Genomic DNA, 21424 nt, shown 5'->3' with positions numbered 1-21424 from the left:
CTCTACTGATTTCCCTCTCCACAGTAAACAGCCCAAAATGTGTTTCTGTAGGTAGCTGTCTATACTTGTTCGCATGGGTCATTCCCACAAAGATATAATCCTCACAATACACACAGGATCTTGATTCTTAAGCAAAGCTTCTGGATAATTCTTTGTAAAATAAAAGGAAGACTCTTTTGGTACGGTAATAACTGACAGCCTCGGGGTTTTCATCACCCACCCACCCACCCGGGGTTTTCTGCACACCCGCCGGCTCGCCCGAGCCCTCACCTGGGCACCAGAAGTCCTGCAGGACGTCCTTCTCCCTCTGTGCCGACGGATGCCCGTCTTCTTCCAGCGGGGAGCCGCCACTGGACACAGGGGGGCTGTTCCCGGCCTTCAGAGACACCGGGCCTCCGGGCGGCACCCTGGAGCCCCTCTCGGCCTTCAGGTCCCCGGCCTCGTCCACGGAGTCCGCGCTCCGCGAGCTCAGGAGTCTCATCCGGGACACGGAGTTTACCTCCTTCATCCTCATCAAGCGGTCAGGGTCTGCCCTCCTCGCGGGGGAGGCCAGTTTCTCTTGTAAACTTTCGATCACTTTGGAAGTGCTTCTGAGCCGCTTTTCGGAGCCCGGCACACTTGGGGTCCTTTCTACAAAATGGAACAGCGTGGACCTGAAGGGTGGTCTTGTCCCCACATCCTTGTGATTGAAGGGCTGGGACTCCTGGGGGCTGGGCTGAGGCTCGGGGCTGGGGGCCTCGCTGGGGACGGTCCTGTCCACGGTGGAGTACTCAGAGGCCAGGGGAGCCCAACGGGCACTGTCCCTCTCCCCGACAAAGAGAGGGCTTTTGGTCCAGCCACACTTTCTCCTGCCATAAAAGGCGTCAGTGGACAGCGAGGGGTCATCCGGCGGGACTGAGCTGGACACAGACTCCTCCCTGGGGGCCTCCGGCCCGAGGGCACGCCCGTCAGGCTCGGGGTACTGGTTCTGTCCCGTTCTCCTGGTGCCTGGCAGCAGGGACTCCACGGCCACCTCAATGCCCAGGATCCTCGCAGCCCTCGCTTGAAGGGACTCATTCGGGGGGATTTCTATTGCACTCGCTTCCCCTAAAAAGCCATCTAATTTCTGGGCACTCTGCTCTCGTGTGGGCGGCAGCCCCACAGACCTCAAGTCCGGCGCCGAGAGTCCTCGGGGTTTGCTGGCAAGAGAGAGCTGCGGCGGCAGGCTCCTCTCCCCTCCGGCCCCCGCCTTCCGAGGGGCTGCTGCGCTCAGCCCCGCCGAGATGGAAACGGCCGGCAGCTCCTCACCTCCCTGGGGTGGCCGCAGTTCAGCCGGATCTGACGAGGGCACTGGTTTTGGGTCACTTGACCTAGAAGATGTCCCTCCGTGCAGCGGACCCGGACTGTCCGCTAGCTTGTTCGCTCTGTGCTCAACCTCCTGGTGTCCCTCCTCCGCGCCCAGGCTTCTGTGCACCCACAGCGAGGCTGCACCCCTGCCGCCGCCCACTGTGGCGGGGCCCGGGGACAGAGGCGGGGCCGGGGACCAGCTGGGCTTCTGCTCGTCACTCCAGCTCTCGGACTTACTCTTCATTCTCCCCGTCCGGGCCCCGGGCTCGTCCAGCATCGGCCTCCTTCGGGGCTCCTCAGCTCTCCAGGCCCGGCTGTCTTCACCGAAGCCCCAGGTCTTGCCCGGGACATCAGCGTGGACTTCGCACGGCCACTCTGTGTCACTGTCCTCACTGCGACTGTCACTGCTGCTCTGACCGCTGTCTTCCTCCTCCTGAAGCTCCTTGTTAAAACTTTCTAACTGGCTGATCAAGTCCCAGGGGCGCCGGCTCACCGGCTTCAGGAGAAACTGCCCGAACGGCTGCTTGCTGTTGCAGGGGCCCGTGGTCGCCCCCTTCACCACCTCGCCCCGGGGCCTGGGGCTGGGGCCGCGGCCGTCCACGTCGGCCTGACCCGGCACTGCTTTCAGAGCGGGTGCTTGGTATGTGCAGGACATAGTTCTCGAGAAAGCGCTATTGCTGGAGGGGCTCAGGGATATCTGACCTTTGAGGGCAGGGGCCTTTGGCCCCTGGTTCTGGTCTCTGGAAGCTAATGCCACGGGCACATGAGCATCAGAGGCCATGGGTTCTGAAAATCTGGGAGTCAGTACGGCTTTGGGGGACCCTCCAGGCTTCTCGGCAGGGGGGTGCCGTGGGCTTTTGGAGTCCTCGGTGAAAGTGGTTTGTGTTTGCTGATCTCGGTACTGGTGCCCTGGCCATGAGCCAGAATACTTGAGCTCTCTGTGTTTTGCAGGGGGAATGAATCTGAGGTCATCTGTTTGTTTGCCTTCTTCTGGTTCCCCCAGATCTTGTTTCTGGAACTCTGTTCTCCCAGCCATGCTTCCTGTGAGAGCCTGTAGCTCCAGGTCGGTGGAAGACAGGCTCAGCAGACTCTGTTCTTGCAAAGCCGCGTTCTTATCGAGCCCATTCTTTTTCTCGGTGCCCTGTTTTAAGTCATTGTTGTTCGTATCTGTATCTGGCAGATGTGATTCGGATTTAACTGGGATGGAAACCAAACAAAATATCGTCTCGTTCATTTTTTTCTTTGAACTTTTCTTGGTCTGAATCCCAGTTTCAAACTTCTTGAGCTTGGTTCGAGTTTCCCAGGTACTCTCGCCCTGTGGGCTTGGGGAGGAGGCTGGGCCTTCTGTGTGTCCACGCTGGCCGCAGCCCACAGCAGGCCACGGTCCTCTTGTGGCGCCGTGGTCTCTGTGGTCAGGAAAGCCGCCGTTCTCCACATCCCTGGGGAGCTGGCCCCATGGCCACTGGGGACTGGGCTCGGCGGTGATGGAGCCGCTCACGCTGCCCGGCAGGGCCGTCACCATCTGTGAGCTCAGGATGGCACCGTCGTGCTGACTGCGTCCGGACGCAGGTGTGGGGACTGCGCTGGGACTGGAGCTGTAGGACTTCTCCTCAACCTTTGTTTCCTGACAGAAACCCTGGGGGTGGGAGAGTTTAAAGTGTCGGATCCGCGGATCATCAAAGGGAATATACAGAACAGAGCTGTCGTAAGTGGTGGTGGGCCTGGGCGGCCGAGGGGAGCTGCGGGGCGAGCGTGGGCCCACCCCATACGTGCTCCCGGCTCGCGGGGAACTGGGAGGAACCTGACAACCAGAGCTGGCCAGCTCCATCGGGGCCAGCTGCTGACGGGGACCACCACACACGGGCCGGGGGGCTGGGTCGTCCCCGTAAGGGTTGGAGATGTGCTGGGGCGGCGACCGGTAGGACGGCGGAGGCACGTACACGGGCGGCTCCAAGCCAGAGTCGGACGCACCCGGCTCCAGCCGGGGCTCGTGAGTCCTGCTCAAGTAGGAGATGCACAGGTCTGCCTGCTGACTGTCCGCAGAGTCGCTCTGCTCCACTGCCGCCCGGGTGTGCTGGTGAGTGTCGTAAGAGGGGGGCTTGAGGGGTCGCCCGAACTTAGGCCGGGGTAAAGGGGCCGAGGAGGCGCTCTTCTCGGGGTTCCTTGTGGATTCCAAATTTGGTGCACAATTTGGGGGATAAAATGGCATTTTAGGAGCACCTGGAAAATGTCCATCGTTTAATGGAATGGGAATGTCCATGCAACTTAGGCTCTCGGGCGAAAGCACCCTGGGCAGGGACTGGGATTTCCCTTTGCTCTGGGAACTCAGTGCTCGCTCTCCTTGCAGGAATGGGTACAGATCTTGAAACAATCTCTCCCCGTCACCATCAGACATCTGCCGCCCTAATTTCCTTGGCTGATTCCAGCTCTCAAGGCTGATATTCTGCCACTTGGCAGGTCCCGCCACTCTTAGCTCTTCTTCCCAAACCGCCTTCTTCGTCACATTCTCTGTCCTTCCTCCAACTTCCCACGGACTCTCCCTCATGGGGACGGGCAGACTGTGCGCCTGGGCCATTCCTCTGTCCTCCAGATCTTCTCGGTCCCTTGGCCCCAGCACGCCACTGCCCTCCTCTCCCCTTCTTCTCCGGTAGGTGTGGTGGGGAGCAGGCTGGGGCTGAGAGGACCCCCTTAGCACGGGCTGATGACAAAACCTACAAAACAAAGAGGCACGGAAGTTACACCCGGGGAGGAACCACACACAAGAAACATGTCCTCCTCTGCTTCTGTGACTGGTGATCCAAGTCAAAGTCCGGGCAGTACTTCTGCAAAATATCTTCCCAACCAGAGTACTTATGGACTTTAAGGAGAGCAGGGCCCACTAATTATGGCCAGAAGGCAGCCGTGAGTTTTGACTCCAGGGGCCTAGGAGTGGCAGCAACAGGCTGCCCACAAGAACATCAGGACGTTGGTGGTACTTGAGAGGTCAAGGCTCTTAGAACTCTTAAGTGCCTAAGGGAACAAGGGTCAGCTGGAGAGCGGTATTCCTCCAAGTGTGCTCACGGGCCACCAGGGGTCCCCTCCCTGACGCATCCTGACCACTGAGCTCTCCTGGGAGTCCGTCTGGGAACCTGCTTCTCAGAACCCTACCCTAGGGCAGTGGTTCTTAACTGCAGTGTGGGCAGGAATCGTGAGAAAGGGTGGCTCAGGCCCAGACTGCCGGGTCCCCTTCCCAGTTTCTGATTCAGCAGTTCTGGGTGGGACTCCGCAGAACTGTAATTCTAACACGTTGCCAAGCGATGGGGTCCCAGGCACCCCACTCTGAGAACCATCGCAGTCGCTGTGAACCATGACTGCACGTTGGAATCCGGAGGGACTTCCCCAGTCCTGAGGCCCACACATAGCCCGGCTCCGTCACATCAGAGTCCGAGAGGCGGGAGGCAGACCTGGCAGTGGGGTCTCTCCAGGCACCCCACACCCCGTGTGCAGTCTGAGAGAGAACCACGGCTTCAACAGAGTTCCCGTAACTTCCCTGGTGGCAGGAAGCCCCCAGAGGTCTTGTTAAACACATATGTTACCAAGTTTCTCGGGTAAAAAGTTCCCACTCGGGAGGTCTGTTCAGGGTCTGGTCCCCCAGGTGGTGTGGGAAACACTGCTCGTGCGACTTGGGAGCTGCACCAGGAGAAGGGGGGGCTCTGTCCGTGGGGCAGGAGCCCCGGGCAGGTAGGAGATGGCAGCAGCCGGTGCCAGCCTGCTACCAGCTCGCCCCCGCCCCCCCCCCCCGTCACCTGGCCGCATGGCAGAGTTTCCTTGGGAGGCCCCCGTCTGGCCAGCGGGATGACATTGCAGCACCCCCTCACGTGATTCCAGCACGCACTGGAGTTCGGAATCACTGCTCTAACGCAGCTGAAGAGGTCTGCACAGCACCGTGGCCCGGCGCAGAGACGGTCGCCGGCGGCTACGAGTGACCGGGGCCGCGAGGCTCGCTTCTCCGAACTGCGGAGAAACCATCAGCCTGAAGGCAGCGTGGCCTGCGCAACTGCTCTGATTAACAGACAATGATCCGACTCCCAAACCACTGTTCGTTTTTGAAATTATAAAAGCAATATGCATGTGTTGTCAAAAAGTTGGAAAAATAGAGGAAAGTACAAAAGGCAAAAATTGCTTGTCATCCTTCTACCCAGCAAGTTATTTTGATATATACCGAGTCTTGATGTGGGTGAGGATGTGGATTTTCGAAGAGCCCTGGTCCCAGCTAGGGATCTGTGCGGACACTTCCCTGCACGTACAGTGCAGACAGTCGCAGACAACCTACGTGGCTGTTACCATATGCCCAGTCCACGCCAAGTGCCTTCTGTCCATTAATGCACCCTGAGACAGGAACTGCTGTCCTTCTCACCGGACAGAGGAGGAAACGGAGGTACAGAAGGTCACAGAAGGTAAGTAACTTAACACTAACATGCACTCGGGCACTTATGCTGTGTCAGGCACTGTGCGAAAGATGCCGAACGAACTATATTTCCACTGTTCTCTCTCCCTTTTACAGGTAAGGAAACTGAACAGAGAGGTTCAACATCTCTCCCAAGTTGCACAGCTTGTAAGGGGTAGGGACAGCTTCAAAGACAGTTAAGTGTGACCCCAATAAAGCCCATTCAGGGAGCCACTCCGTTTCACTTCTTCCAACGTAATGCAAAATTCCTCAAGTGCATCATTTTAGCAGATGAAGTATTGTATCAGATCCCTTTAACCACTGTTGGGCCTCTCTAGAGGACATTCTGAAATGCTCTGAGGAATGCTGTTGTTCTGCAAACACTAATCAGATCTCAGCTTGGAATAAATCCTGAGAAAAGGAATTAGTAGACTGGGGGCATTATGTCATCTATATCGTCAAATCGGCCCTTACATCCACGGTTCCAATGGACTCTCCCCTCCCTAGTGCCAGGAGAGCTTATCCTGCTGAACCTTTCTCATCTCTGGTCATTACAATTAAATTGTTTCCTTGTTCGGTAAGTGGAAATAACTTCTGATTGGTTTTAATTTGCATTTCTTTGATTTCTAGTGAGCTTAGCTGTCCCCCCTCCACATGCTCAGGTATCATTTGTGGTTTCGAAGGCTTCCTACAACACAGCCCACTTTTCGGCGGACAGACAGTGGCATGAGGATGGTGGGAACCCCAGGGAGCTCTGGAGCCGCTGGTTCTGGGCAACGGCAGGTGAAGGCCTGGGCGGGGGCTGTGGGGGAGCAGCTGCCAGGGACGGGCTGAAGGGGGACCATTCCCAACGCGCGGGCAGAGGCTGCTGTCCGGAGGGGGCCCGGGTGGTGAATGACTAATACACATCCACGAGCATCATCATCGTTAACACAGGCATACCTCGCTTTACTGTGCTTTGCAGACCTGTTTACAAACTGAGCGTTCAAGATTTCGGGGGAAGAAGTCGTGCAGACGGGGCACAACAGCAAGAGAACAAGAAGTAGGAGAGGAGCCTGGAGATAGGGCTGAATCACTGCTGTCTTGTGAGAACACATGAACGGGTGAGGCGTCGCTTTTTACGGACGAACAAAGAAAGCGGTTTCTGGAGGTGGGGCCCACTCCCAGGGAAGACGCTGTGGAGTCTGGTGCAAGCACAACAGAGGACTTAGAACCCTATAGACGCTGAGCTGAGAGGCACAGGCCTTGAGAGGAAGTCCAAGAGTGGAAGAAGTCCTGCGGGGTGTCCCATGCTGCCAGAGAGCATCGCCTCTCATAGAGAAAGCGTTCACGAAAGGGAGAGGTGACCGGTGTGGCCGTCACTGATGTCTCTTATTTTAAGAAATGGCCACAGCCACCCCACTTCAGCAGGTACCAACCTCCAGGCAAGATCCTCCTCCAGCAAAAGGATGATTTTGCTGAAACTTCAGATGGTGGTTAGCGTTTTTTAGGAATATTTTATAATTTTTTTAATTTTCTATTTTGTTAAGTAATCTCTACGCCCCACATGGGGCTCGAACTCATGACCCCGAGAGCAAAAGTCACATGTTCCACCAAGGGAGCCAGCCAGGCACCCCCAATTAGCAATATTTTAAATTAAGTTACGTGCTCTGCTTGTTTAGACGGAACACTATTGCACACGTAAGAGACCATGGTGTGGTGTGCGCGTGACTTTAATACGTGTTGGGAAACCCTAAGACCCCCGATGGAACCCGCGCCGTCCCCAGGCACACCATCAGCAGTGCGGGAGCAGGATTGGTACTTCAGAACTACTTCTTTTGCCTCAAGTCCTGCTCCCACCCCCGTTCCAGATAACTTCTCCAGCAGCCGCTTAAAGCAAAACTGAGCTACGGGTTGAAGAAGTAGAAAATACGCAAAATCGATTCGAGGTAAAGCATTTGCACGGAGCAGCCCGAGTGCTTCTGCACGGACTCTTCATACAGAGTGGTGGCTGTCCTGACACTGGGCCTGGCTGAAGGCCGGCTTCTTTGTCTGCTTTTGTTGCTACTGAAATCTTGTTCCGAGCTCTTAGGATTTGAATGCTTAGCAGGACCTTCTTGGGGCAGGTTCCACAGGGACCTGGCAGGGTGGAAGTCATCGCCTCTGCACCTCCTTTCATAGCTGTGACCTGGGGGTGGGGGGGAGCAGCAAGTCGCCACCATGAGCTCTGGAGGCCACAGGCCCTTCCCTCAGGAAGTCCTCTGTGACAGCCCGTCTATCACGGATGTCCTGAGAAACAGCAGAAGACGAACGGACTCTGGGGTCTCAGACTCTATGCACAGCCCAAGGGCAAGACTTAAACTCAATAAGAAGTGACAATTGTCACGGACCCAATTTAGAGAGAGTGAAGAATCTCTCTTGCCCCATTCTTCAGCAGCTGGTGAGAGGGTTTGGAACCACTCGGCTTTAATAAGCACCGCGCCTACTCCTTCCAGTCCTGTGACCATTTTCCTAGGGCACCTGACTTTATGAAAAACCGCATTGTGTGGCTTTCACTCATTTTCTCAATGGATAATCTGGCTTCTCAGTAAAAGTGTGGGGCGCTAAAGCGCCGAGAGGTGGCCGGGACCCCAAGGTGCTATTTGCCTATGGACGTACCGTGAGCACGACCAGAAGACAAATAAAGAAGGAGATAAATAGGGCAAGAACACAGACCATAATTACCTCCACGATGTACGTAGTCCCTTTTCTACCCCACCTAAAAAGGTGATGTTGTATCACCCTAACTTTGTCAAAACTGCCCTATCTAACCAATCAAAATGGCTAAGCATTCTTGATTCAACTTCTTCTATTTGTACAAGACACCCAAATCCCAATTTAAGGTAAATACAGGTCCTCTGGGAAATATTAATAATATGTATAATAGAAAATGCTAAAGAGCCTATTTCACAAACATCTGCCCTATACCCAAGATGAGCCTGACTCTGACAGGTTCAAGTGGACCCCACTCAGGGGCAGTTCTGGTCAGTTTCTCCCTCACACAACTTATCAAGCATGGGTATCTATGGGCTTTGAAGTCCATGACTTCAGGGCCAAGAACAGATTTTCTCATACCTTTGAGAAAATGAGATGAGATCAAATTTTTCTTTTTAAAAAAATGAGAGCTAATAATTTACATCTTAAAAAAGTTAACAATGGGACGTTTTACAAAAACAAGCTGAACACATTAATACAGGGTGGGAAAAAAGATAAGAAAAACAAAGTGGAATGTGAGAACTCAAATAAATTGTGTGGCCAAGTTCAAAGAGACAAGCAGGGTCTTTCTATGGAGCCCCTGGGAAAGCAGGACAGAGGTGAGACCAGACGTTACACTTGCTAACAGCCCTATACCTTATCACAGAGAAGAGACCTGATCTCAGCCAAACAACGGATAAACACTTTTTGGAAAGTATCTGAAAGGTGAACATGTGAGAAACAACATGTCCAAAGGAAAAGAGGCAAGCGCATTCACTTCATATATAAAAGCTAATGATGAAAAATTTAGGAGACATTTCTATTAGTACACTCATGACTCATTTTCAACCACAACAGAAAATATTGTCCTCCTTAAAAAAAAAAAAAAGCCTCCTCGGAACGGCAGTATGGGACGTGACTTGGAACCATGGTTTCACACGCTCCGGGACCATCTTCTCTGTGGACCCAGGTCCTCAGGAGCTGTACCCATTAACCATCCAGACACACGAGAGCCGAGCTCTGTGTCGATACTGTTGATACTCCTGCATGAACAAGATCCTGAACCTGGTTCCCCGGGGGGCAGCCCCTGGGGTCTGGCCAACTGTGCTTCCTGCTGGAGGTCCAGGTGAGGGCGGCAGGCTCCATGGACGCGGACTCTGGGTCCCGCGAGCTCTTCCAGTTGGCAAGCCTGCCGGTCTAGCAGATGCAGGTGCTGCCGACCGCACTCCCACCCTACCGGTCACGTCCTACAGGACATGGGGGACAGTCGTGGCGCTCAGCCAACGCAATTCCTTCAGAGGCCACTCCCTATTCCAGCTGGGCCCATCTGACCCCCACGCACAATCTGAGCGTAAAGGCCACTTAAAGAACCCCCCACTCCTCGAAGGGAAAACTCTCTCTGTTCAGACTGGCAGAGGCGTCGGGCCATCCCTTCGGAGTGATTCAGACTCACCAGTCCCCGTGTGAGGTGTCTGACATGGTTCTGTGACCAGTCAGCCATCTACTGCTGTGCAATTTGCCCTCGATGCCCTCTGGGCCTGGAAGCCTGCAGTTTCGTTTCTCAGCTTGCCTCGGTATACTCAATGTGCTATACTGTGGAAACCAACCGCCGATCCAGGGCAATAAAGAGGGGATTTAAGAAACGGGGAAACATGAGGGCAAGAGAAGATTCAGACTCACATATGGAGGGCAGCCTAAAAATCGGAGAAGATAAGGCGGCTCTGGACACATTATGGACCAATATCACTGTCGAGCAAAAATTCAGTCTGAATAAGAATTGTTACTTGTACTTACTACCGGTTACTCGTCACATCTGATCAATCTCCTAGCTTCGGGAAGACGACAGAGCAGAGGGCAGAGAGGAGCTGGTGGCTGTGGTCAGGCCAGAAGGAGCCCAGTGAACCTGGGTCCTCCCCCAGGAAGGGTCAGGGCCGCGGCGCCCACACCCCGCTACAGGGAGCATGGCTGGCTTTGGGCTTCTCCGTGTACCAGCAGGGAGGGTGTGCCAGTGCCCTGAGGGGAGCCCGAGCACCTGGTCAGGACTTCCCCGCCTGTGCCTTCCGTGACATCACTTCCCTTCGCTGTGTCTCTGATTCTTCATTTCTACTCAAGGGATGGGAACAGTTCCTTTCTAAGTTTCCTGGGAGGGCTTAATGAGAAAATACATTTAAACTGTTTGGTGAAGCGTCTAACACAATAAGCCCTCAGTTTTGTTTTTGTTTTTTTTTTTTTAAACAAGTATTACTATTATTAACCCGATTAAAATAAATTCTCCGCAGCGACGATCATTTTGAAAATTCTTTTCCTCACGTCGTCCGAGGAAGGAGGTAAGCAGCACAAAGGAAAGAGAGAACTGAGTGTTTGTCTTATGTGGTGATTATTTTAGATCGGTATTGTCTTTTCTGAGTCCTAATCAATGGGCCTTCACAATAACAGGAAATGATGATAGAGCCGACTGTCATAACAAGGCTCCACCCCTCCGGGGCCAGCTGGTCTCTAAGGAAGAAGCTACACCCGCTTCCACAATGATCGTGGAGAACAAACCAATATTTAATTTATGAAAACAAAGCAGGAAGAGCAATCTCTGATCCATTTTTTTGCATGTAACACCAACAGGTGAGGCAGATCCTGAATTTTCATGTTTTCTCTGTAATAAAGGCATAGCTCTACCGTAAAAACGTCTTCACCGGTGTAGTCTACACAATGTCGCTGTCAACAATGAGGAAAACCAGCCCTAGTCTCTGGCTTCTCCCCCACGATCCTGTCACCACGCACAAGGACATGCAAGGAGTGCTCTCCATGCCTCAGAGGCTAAGCTTAGAGCAGAGCCCAGGGGGCGAGCCAGCCCCTGAGGAAGGTCAACCTGAGCCAGACGGGGCTCGAAGGAATGAGTCCGCTCTCTGCGTAGACAGACGAGGACACTGCCCTCCGTCAAGTACAAGTACACGTCAGTGCATCCACTCCACTCTGGTCTCAGGCTCTTTGACCCTCCTCAAGAGCTCAGAGGTATCATCATCTCTGAAACAAAGTGAGCCAGAACTGCAGACGCGCTCAAGGCTCTGTTTTGGACCCATGTTTCATCTCCTCACCACCCAGTGCCTCTCACCTGGGTATCTGCTGGCTTCCCTCGCAGACCCAGTTTTCTGGTGGAAGAAGGAACTCAATTCTCCTGACGAGGGCCCGGCTACCCAGGCTGGTGAAGCTCTAGGCTGTGCTGTTGGAATCTCCCCATGAGCTCTGGGGGCACCTCCTCATCCTCATGGCTGATTTTCCAGAAGTCTCATGTTTAAAGGATCTAACCTGCCTCTTGTCGGGAAGCCCTGGTAGCAGGAAAGCCACGTGAGAAGGTGTGTGGTGGGACCGGCTGCAGGTGTGTCTGGACGGTGGCAGCGCTTAACAGCCAGAACAAGGCACCTCAAGAGAAGGGTTTACCAGAAAGACAATGGGAAACACAGGGGGTCAGAATCTTCCGTGTGTGTCCATGAGCTCCTCGGCTCAAACAATTCGAACTTTCCTCTGTGAAGAGGTCAGGATACCACCACCCAATAATTAGGCAATGAAGCAAGCAACTCAAAGACAAATAATGTCTGTGGAAATATAATTTTGTGAAGAAAAAGAGATACATGGAAACAGATGTTAAACTTGAGGCCTTCCTTTTTGGAAAACCATTATGAGCAGGCGATGTCTTGAGAGAAGCTTGAAAGGCCTCTGAGAAGTGACTGTCTACCACACCCATTAGCCCTATCGAGAACGGATGTTGGCTGATCAAATGGAAACCTCCTCAGATGAGGCCCGACCACATCAGAGCCCCGTCTAGATGGTGCGCCTCTCCTGAGCGACGCCTGTCGCTGATGACAAGATGTAATTGCTAGTTATTCTCGTGGTGAGCTAACACACAGCTTTACCAGAATTCCTGGGGCCACACAGAGAAGAAACTACTATAGTATGACTTTCAGATCCAAACTCCTGCTATGTTAAGTTATTTTACAGCTTCCTCTGATTATGGTCTTTCAGCGGAAACATAGTAAGGAAACCGGGAATGCCTGATAACGGCCTTTTACATATTTTAAAGGTAGCTAAGTATTATTCAGTAACGGCTACTTACATCTTAAGCCTGCAGTTTCCTCCACGTATAGATAACAGCTCGCTCTTGCCCTGTGCCCGCTTCCTCTGTTCTCTCCTTAATCTCGCTGCGTGCACGTGCTGACAAGCCAGTCTTGGAACAACACAGGACGTGCACCAGTAGCTCAACTTCGTGCAAACTGATGAACTAAACAGTACTTCTCATTATAATCTTTGAACACAGATGCAACCGTGAGCTTCCGGAAGCATCCCTTCCAGACTGCTGGCGGGGAGGACACCGGCGCCACACACAATGCACTTGAGAAGTTACCTGTTGTCGGTTATACGGCAAAAATGGGGACCTGCTAAAAATCCAGCACCAACTCATTTGGTACACAGAATGCTATCTGGAGTTCTACGACAGCCACGGTCTTCCAGCTATGGACGTGTCAGTCCTGCCGCGGCGTCTGAAGGGCCCACGAGGTGTTCCCTGTACCACGTGAGCAGCTTTGGTGCAAAGCCTGCAGCTGGCTCCGTCTCACCATCTGCTAAGCCTGCTAAGCGAGACCACTCAGGAGTGGTTAGCCTCGAGGGAAGCGCTCGGAGTATCTGACTTAAGGGGGAAACGCCGAGTATGCAGAGTTACTAAACGAACGACGTGTGAAAAGAGCACGTTTCGGGATTCATGCTGGGCACCCCTCTCCCTCACCCACAGCCCCTTGATGGAGGGTGGGTAAAGACCACATAGCCGCATCCGGTCACCCCTCCTCCCTGTCCACCTTCCCTTCCCTACCCAGCCCCTGCTCCCCGGCCTGCTGATGGGATGGGGCTGAGACGTGCTAACCGAAGCCCAAGCCTGACCACTGAGTCCTTCTCTCAAAAACTGAAGAGGCCCGGGCAGGAGTCATGAGCTGCGTCTGGAGCTAAAGCACCGTGTGGAAGCAGCAGCAGAAGTAAGTCACCGTGAGTCAAAGTTCCTGGCGAGTAGGGGCTGCCAGTGACAGGAATCGGCTCCTATGCAGAGGAGGGAGCAGAAGCATGGGGAGAGGCAAGCCCGGTGACAACGGGGGACAGAGAGGGAAGAGTCCCCCCCGGGGAACGACTCACAACCCCAAAGAAGGTCGACTGACTACCAACCTCGGGTCCCAGGTTTCTCATGCCCACATCAGTGAGGCCCTGCTCGTCGTGTTCCTCCCGGTGGGCGCTCCCGAGACTCCCCGTGATACAGCAGCTCGTCCCTCACCACCGGAGTGGGCTGGGGTCTTGCCCCCGCAGAATCTACAAAGGAAGGAAACTTTCCCCGCCAAGGCTATTCAGCCTCTCGGGAGTTGTGCCGTGTCCGCGTCTGGTCCCTCCTTTCCCTTCCTTCCTTTCTGTCCCCCAGGAGGTAGTGGTGGGGACGAAGCCCCAGAAACTGCCATCTCGGCCGCTCAGCCTGGAAAGTCAGTGTCCCTTCTTTCCACAACGGAACCTTCCCAAGCCAGCCCCGCCCAGACCCTCTCGCTAGGAAAAACCTTCTCTACTTGCATCCAGTCTTATCCCAATGTTCCGAAACGCTCAGCATTTCCACAACCACCTTGGCACGGGAGTACTAGGTTTCATCGGATTTATTTCAAATTTTTTCTTGAGTGTCAATAAATACAAAATTCCTTAATAGCAGTCAGCAAAACCAGAGATGAATTCGCAATGGTGTCAGCTTTTGCGAAGCGGACAGTCCTGGGGACCAGAAGACAGCGCTGGCAGAAGACCCCAAGGGGAGCTGCAGAAGTCCTCAAACCGGTAGGAGGGGCTGCCGGTGGGAGCTAGGGAGGGGGGCTCTGGCTGCACCCAGGCAGGGCTTGGTGCACTGGGAGCACACAGTAGTGTGCCCAGGAGAGGGCAAGGGTCTGGGGCTTGGAGGAGGAGCGGCTCTGTGGGCCGCTCCAGAGCTGGGGGATGATGTCGCAGACAAAAGGGACCAGCGAAGGGACTTCAAAGCTTGCACCAGCCCTAACATGCACAGAACACACCCAACGGAGCTTTGGAAAGCGGTCGCTGTCTTCTCACTGATCTGGATACCTGTGTACAGGGAAGAAGTGACTCGGTCCTATCTCCACCCCCAGCACAAGAGTTTCTGGGCGAACCAGCGGGTCCCTCCCCTCCCCGCACAACACAGCTGCCAGTCCCCTCTCATCCTGGGAGCGCGGTATCACCTGGTCTGGGAACAGTGCCAGGCGGGAGAGCAGCCCCTTCGGCGCACTGGGAAACACACACACACCGCACGTTGGAAAATCGAGTCAAGATTCCAGATGTGAGGGCTGTGTTTGTTTTGTTTTGTTTTCTTAATTGAACTGGATCTAAGCAGCCCTTACCTAAGGAACTCTGCTGGAAGACAAAGTTAATTCCTGAAGAAAGACCAAAGTGCCAGCACGCCCACCACCAATCTTGATGTTCCCGGCACGCCCCCGACACCCGACGACAGCGCCCTTACCAGGCACACAGGGTGGTAGCCCTGCACACGCACATCTCCTCTGGGTGCCACTGCGTGTGCTCCTTGGACAGCCCCCCAGAGAGCAAAGGGACGCGGCTGTGCTCCGAGAGCCACTACACATCCGCGCATGCCGGGGGGAGGGCAGAGGATGAGGAAGCGAGTGAGGACAGCCTACCCCTGGGCTCACAGAATCCCGCGCCCCTCCTGGATGGGGCCAGGCCTCACGTGGGCAGCGCCTGTCCCGGCCCGATGCTGCTAACCATGCGGCCGCCTCCAGTCTGCCCGGCAGCCCAGAGCCTGGGGACTGAGCCAGGCATCAACCACCGTGGCACTAAGTGGCCCTTATGGAGTCACCAACATGCACTGGCCTTTATGTCCTTTGGCTATAAAATAAGGACACTGCTAACCTGCCATCTTACCAGAATGAAACAAACGCACCTCTTCTGGCCCCTGAGGCCTTTCCAACCACTCTGACCACCCTCTTCTCCAGGGAGGCCCTAGGGTATGGAGGACTGGCCTGGGGTGTGGGGATACACTCTAGGGCCAACCTCACCTCACCCGAGAGAGGCACCGCCAGAAGAGGAGACCCTCCTGAGGCTTCCTTGTCTGCTGGCTTGGGGTTGGGGGCCCCACTGGCCCCTCCAGGCCCGGAGACCAGCCCCGCAGCATCACTGTGTGGGACAGGCACGCAGCAAGACCTCAGCTGCACGGGTCCAGACTGAAGGCTGGGACTTGGCAGAGGACCACTCATTCATCCAGATTCAGAATTCACAGAAGCCAAAGTATTGTTGGGTTTTCTTTTTCTTCAACTTCCAGGCTTTAACTGCTAACACCTATTTTTTTCCTCTTGAGGCACTATTTTTGTTGTTGTTGTTTCCTGAGAAGGAATTCTCCTGCCTACCTTTCTGTCACTTTTCTGTTTGCCTCCTGTTTCCAGCTCTGTCTAAGCTACTAGAGAAAGAAAACACCTTTTCAATTCAACCCAGGAAGCCCTGCAGCTGGTCTCTGAGCTCTGGGCACTGGCATGGAGTTTTGCAAACGTGTACACATATTCTCTTTTTACCCGATAAGGCAAGCTTCCATCTGAAAGCTACCCTACATGTCATAAGTTAATCAGCCAACCTCAGAAATGGGCACAAATGGCCAGATCTGTCGAGAACTGGGTGTCAAGACATCCAGTGCCACCAAAAGCTACCCGTCTGAGCACTTTACTCAGGACAGAAGGAAAGGCTACCTGTGGGTCCCATTATGCCGGCCGGCCTGGAGGCTGGGCTGTGAGCACTGGTAGTCCTCAGCAGCCTGTCAGCACAGAGGGACGACAAAGTCCTGAGGAGGCTGTGGACGAGGCTGGGAGACACACAGCCCACCCAGAATTCGAGAGGGGATTTTACTGACCCCTACTCTGATCTCCTAGTCGGAGGGAGACCCGCACAGCCAACCAGGCCCCTCTGCAGGGATTCCGCCGCCTAGAATTGTTACAGCTGTTACAATGGTGGCAGAAAGAACTGAATCCCTGAGCACACATTACACACAGTGCGTATGCAGGACTGCAACAAGCTCTCTGGCAGACACACAGGAAGGGGCAGACAAGGTGGAGAGCATCAGTGCCCTGGGATCCCAGGTAGAAGGTACAGACACACTCAGCATCAAAGCTAGAAGACTGAAAGCAGGACAGACTCTGGCACAAGTCTGCGTAGTGGTAACTAAGGCTGCCCTGTCTCCGCCAACTCATCCGCAAGCAGCCTCTCCCCAAATCCAGGGCGGGCAGGGTTTTCTGGGCATGAGGCTGAAAGGAGACGGAAGCCCAAGACAGTAGTGGACACGAGTGTGAGTCTGAAGGGCAAGGTTAAAGGAAACATCTTCAGGTCCCTTTCCATCCCGGTTTCCTCCTGAATTCGAATCCGAATCCGAATCCGAATCCGAATTCCTCGAATTCGGAGACACAGCGCTTACGTGGCAGCATCACTGCTAGGACCAGCCTGGGCACTAGGAGGGCAACCGATCGCCTTTGCTTTCACTCGAGAACCAAGGTGCCAGATGCTCTACATTTTTTTTTTTTAAGATTTTATTTATTTATTTGACACACAGAGAGAGAGATCTCAGAGAAGCAGGCAGAGAGAGAGAGGGAGGAAGCAGGGTCCCTGCTGAGCAGAGAGCCCAATGCAGGGCTTGATCCCAGGACCCTGAGATCATGACCTGAGCCGAAGGCAGAGGCTCAACCCACTGAGCCACCCAGGCACCCCTGGAATGCTCTATATTTTAAGAATAAAATCCCTCCCATTTTCACAGTCCCTTCTGTGAAAAGGTGACTTTGAACCATGGAAGGCAGGTTCATGGTCTTGAGACTGAATTCACTCCATTTTTTTGTTTGCTTGGTGTTTTGTTTATTTGTTTCCCTTGAAGACCAGCCTCTGCTTTCATTTGTGTCGTTGGTTATGCACAATTACATGACACGCTCTGCCCCTACAGAGCCCTCCTCCCCCAGGCTGAGCCTGGTCCCAACACAGCACTGAAGACAAACACACTTTTATGCAGTGATGACATGGGTTTCCTCTTGGTTGAAACTGTGTGCGTGGGGGTCGCAGGGCTCCTCTCCCATGCTGGCTCTGCGGCCAGCCGCCCGGAGTCCCTCTCTTTGAGCCCCCCTTCCCCAGCCAACCCGCCTTCTTTTTGGTCGTAAGAAACACCCACAGATACAGCTGTGTTCAGACGGGACACCCACAGTGGGGCCAGTGTACGCGAGGGAAAGACGGGTCAGAAGCCAGTGGAATTATATGAATATACAAGAAGAAAGGTTTTCTTCTTCACACACAGAGGGGAAGACACAACTCTTTCATCTCTGCGACGTACGCAGGATTGAAACCTATTTATAAGGAAGCCTAAAGGATTGGGAATGTGCGCCCGACAGGAACTAGTTTTTATGGAGTTTTGACATAATTCGTAGCTAAGGCAATCCGAGGGGCTTCTAAGGGCAAACGGAGGGGCGATTAGAATGCTGTATGTCTCATGTGATAGAATTCATAGAATTCATTTACTGGCCTGTGGCCAGGCCCCGCGCTCCGTGCTGCTGGAACAGCCCACGTACCCCAGCGGAAGGAGGTGTTTTGTCTCTCACCCCTCTCCTTCCCTGGCTCCTGCCAAACACACAGCATTCGGGGACCTGACTTCTGCACCCACTGCCAGATCCCCGAGACAAAAGGACATGGTGGGGTCGCACCGACTCTTACCCCAGCTCAGAAGCTCTGGGAGCCGAAGCGCTCTGGGGCTCTCCATGGGCTCTGGGAGTGCGGTGGCTGTTCTCTGAGGTGCTCGTGTGGCCCTTCCCCTGGGACGGCTTGCTGCGTGGGAGGGCGGCCCGGCCGGCGTCGCACCCGTTGGGCAGGTCCTGGCCAGCTCTGGTGTGGCTCCTGGCTTGCCGGCGGCCCTTGCGCTCATCCCCGGGGGGCGCAGGGATGCTCCGTGACACCTTGTACCCGTGAGAAATCAGGAGGTCTTCTACGCTGTACATAATGCACCTGCTTCATCAAAGCCCAGCCCCTGGGACAGTCGCGCTGGCAGGACCCACACTGGAGGGACGACAGAGAAAGTGTTTGTGAGGAGTCGCCGAGGGTCCCCGGAACGCGCCTGACACCTCCCGCTCCCTTTACTCCGACCAAAACCAGAGCCCGGTTATGCACACAGCACAGTGGCCGCCCCGGCCAGGAAGCGCAGAGGCTCCACCTGAAGTCGGTCTCTATCCCACGGAGCCGGAGAGGGCGGACATGGCCGGAGACCTGCAGGTCCCACCTGCTGCCGGGGCCTGTTGGAGCAGAATCTGGACCAGTGTTTCAGCAACGAGATGATTAACAGTGTCCACCACTCCCTCGCCCCCGTTCTCTGAAAACACTGGGCATAAGCAGCCAAGACAAAATAAACACGGGTTCGGAAGCTGCAGTTTCGACCGGGAGTTTCTAAAAAGAGCGGGGACCAGTGCTGGCTTCACCCCCTGACACTTCGCCCTACCATCCCGAGCCCTACCTCTGGCTTCCCGGGGTGAGCCCCGAGCCAGGAAGGGCAGCTGGGGAAGCCTCTGGATGGCACCACAGCGGGGCCCCACATGTCTCCCTTCACCCGGGAAATCTGCAAGAATCACATTTCTCCCCCAAGAAGTCTTGGGGCAGCTTTCCCGCCTCTCTGAGCCCGGGGTGGCCACATCCCAGCTCCCCGCAGGGTACACGAATTCCACTGCGCCTCCTTCCCTGGGGCCACCGTCCAAAGACCCCAGCGCTGCTGAGAACTAAAGGAACAAGGAACTTGGGAGCTCCAAGCAAAAACAGGTGGGGCTGCCATGTTTATTTTTACATGAGGGAATCTTCTTTCCTGTGTCTTCCGGTGGCTCTGGGGATGGGCTGCGGGGCCGGGCGGGGAGCACTCAGAGGCCCGGCCTGGAAGAGCTGCCCGAGCGGGCCCCGCGCCAGCCCCAGGCCGCCGGTGGGCGGAAAGCGCGCGGGGGCAGCCCCCGCGAACAATGGCCAGGAAACGCCTGCTGGCCTGGGTGCAGGTGAATGGCAGACACATGTGCTTCCTGCCGCTGCACATTCTGACTGGGGCCCACCGCCATTCTGCTGACCAGGCACGTCCTCGCTCCTCATCACATGCTGGATGACCGGGGCCCAGAAGCCCCGGCCGTCAGCACGGGGAGCATCGGACTTTGGAAGTGGCCGATTTCCCATTAGGTCGCCCCATTTCATGGAAGGCTGATGAGCCCGGGCGGTTACTGCACAGTCCTGCCCTCCTGACGCTCCTGCTACAGGCCTCGCAGGGGTTGGGGCACTTGGGTCGTTCACACAGAAATGGAAGGACCAGAGAGGCGAGCATTTGCTCTCTGATTCAACCGAGCACGTCACTGGACTAGAGTCTGCAGGAGAACGTGATCCCACGACGAACACAGGGCTAGGGGAGCACCGAGGCCAGGCCGTGAGGCCAGGGTCCTCGTTTGGTTCAGGGCTACCCCCCTCCCCGGCATCCAGCACAGGGTAGGCTCTCTCAGATGCGAGAACGCACAGATACGAGAAAGGGACATCCCAGCTAGGTTTTGGAGAGTGACAAGGAGCTCACTCTATCAACTGCGTGCTTGGGTGTATGAGAGGGATTATAGACTTGGGGAACGATGATCTCAGAAGTAAAGAAAAGACATGCCAGCAAAATCCTGGTGGCCTACACCAGGGAGGGTCCCCACACTGACTGGCTCAATGTCACACGTCCAGGTGGCACCAGAGTTAACAGGGGAAGTTGGGCCTCACTATACTCAGCTTCTCTCTCTCATACTAGGTCAGGCTCTTTCAAAGCCAGTGGTGCTGTCCTCCAAGTGGCCGCGCCGCGCTCAGAGGAGTGGATGGCGTCCACCGCAGAGCCTGCGGGGCCGCGGTCCGCTGCTGGGGGGTAAGGAGCAAAGGCCGCACAAAGCACGCATGTGTGCATCGTCCTCCTGAGGCAGGAGTCAGTCTACTCGGTCTAGACTGGCCACATCAGCACGCTTGCTCTGTTCCCAAGCTCTCGAGGGGCATGACAACCCAGCAGAGCCATCTTCCGAAAAATACTCAAAGTCGAAGAGCCATAACCTGACCTTACAGGTCTAAGGTCAAAAGTGTACCGATTGCTGGAAACGTGCAACTTGTTCTGTCTCACAGAGGCCCGCAGCCCATGGGGAGCAGGAGTACAAAGCACAACAGTGTGGGCGCACCCGGAGCCACATGGGTGGGCCGAGACGAGAGGGGATGACCCGCGAGCCCCATGACCCAAACGAATGTTCCCAGTCCACAAGGACTTCTCTCCCTTGGGCCGACTCTCTGCACCTTCTGATCCCAACTCCGAGCTGGGGTTTCTCCTCATTTCCACACCCCTGCTCAGCATCGCCACTCCCCTGGAGCCGATTTCTGAACAGCTACGTGGTTCTTCCTGATCCCGATTGGACTTGGCTTACTCCCTTCAGCATCCTCATCTACTGAACACTTAACGGGCTGCCTCGAGAGGCAGCAAGAGCCCCATCACGGACACATCGGTCCCAGCGGCCACCAGGAGAAGACAGTGACGTGCTGAGGAGACGGGCCTCCAGTGAACTGCTGGGCAAAACGCTGTCCCTTTTAGAGTTTCTCTCTGACCCTGAGACACCAGCATTCTAAATCAACAGTATTTGGTCTGATCGCCCACCCACCAACTCAAGGCATTGCTGTAAAGACAAACACAAAGCAAAACCCGACATAAATGTCAGTTACTGTAACAAAAGATTTAACAACTTGGAAATGTAGACATGTAGACGCACAGTTAAAGCGTGCAGTATCACGTGTGATGCTATACCCGCCCCAGCTGGGACCCCTGCAGGCAGTGGCTAACCGCACCAGACCGCAGTTTTCTGACCTGCAGAATGGCACTGCTACTCTCTTCCATCC

At 55.0% G+C, this 21424-nt stretch overlaps 1 protein-coding gene across 5 annotated transcripts in view; it reads right to left on the bottom strand.

Moving 5' to 3' along the window:
• The window catches only part of JCAD (junctional cadherin 5 associated), a 37418-nt gene that overhangs the window by 6402 nt on the left and 9592 nt on the right, over positions 1-21424 (bottom strand). For 2 of the 5 annotated variants that reach the window (XM_045087428.1, XM_045087427.1), the window contains 2 exons: positions 18224-18562; positions 271-4037 (listed from right to left, as the gene is read on the bottom strand). In XM_045087428.1, coding sequence (XP_044943363.1) covers positions 271-4037; positions 18224-18504 — 4048 coding nt within the window. In that variant the 5' untranslated portion in view covers positions 18505-18562. Of the gene's footprint in view, positions 1-270; positions 4038-10258; positions 10656-18223; positions 18563-19165; positions 19286-21424 lie in introns of those variants that run through there. The other 3 variants (XM_004757971.3, XM_004757972.3, XM_045087429.1) reach the window with 3 other exon arrangements.

The sequence above is a fragment of the Mustela putorius genome, unplaced genomic scaffold, assembly GCF_011764305.1.
Source record: "Mustela putorius furo isolate JIRA1106 unplaced genomic scaffold, ASM1176430v1.1 tig00001130_pilon_pilon_pilon, whole genome shotgun sequence".
Classification (NCBI taxonomy): Eukaryota; Metazoa; Chordata; class Mammalia; order Carnivora; family Mustelidae; genus Mustela; species Mustela putorius.
Note: the sequence above shows the minus strand (reverse complement) of the source record. Positions and strands in the feature narration are given on the sequence as shown.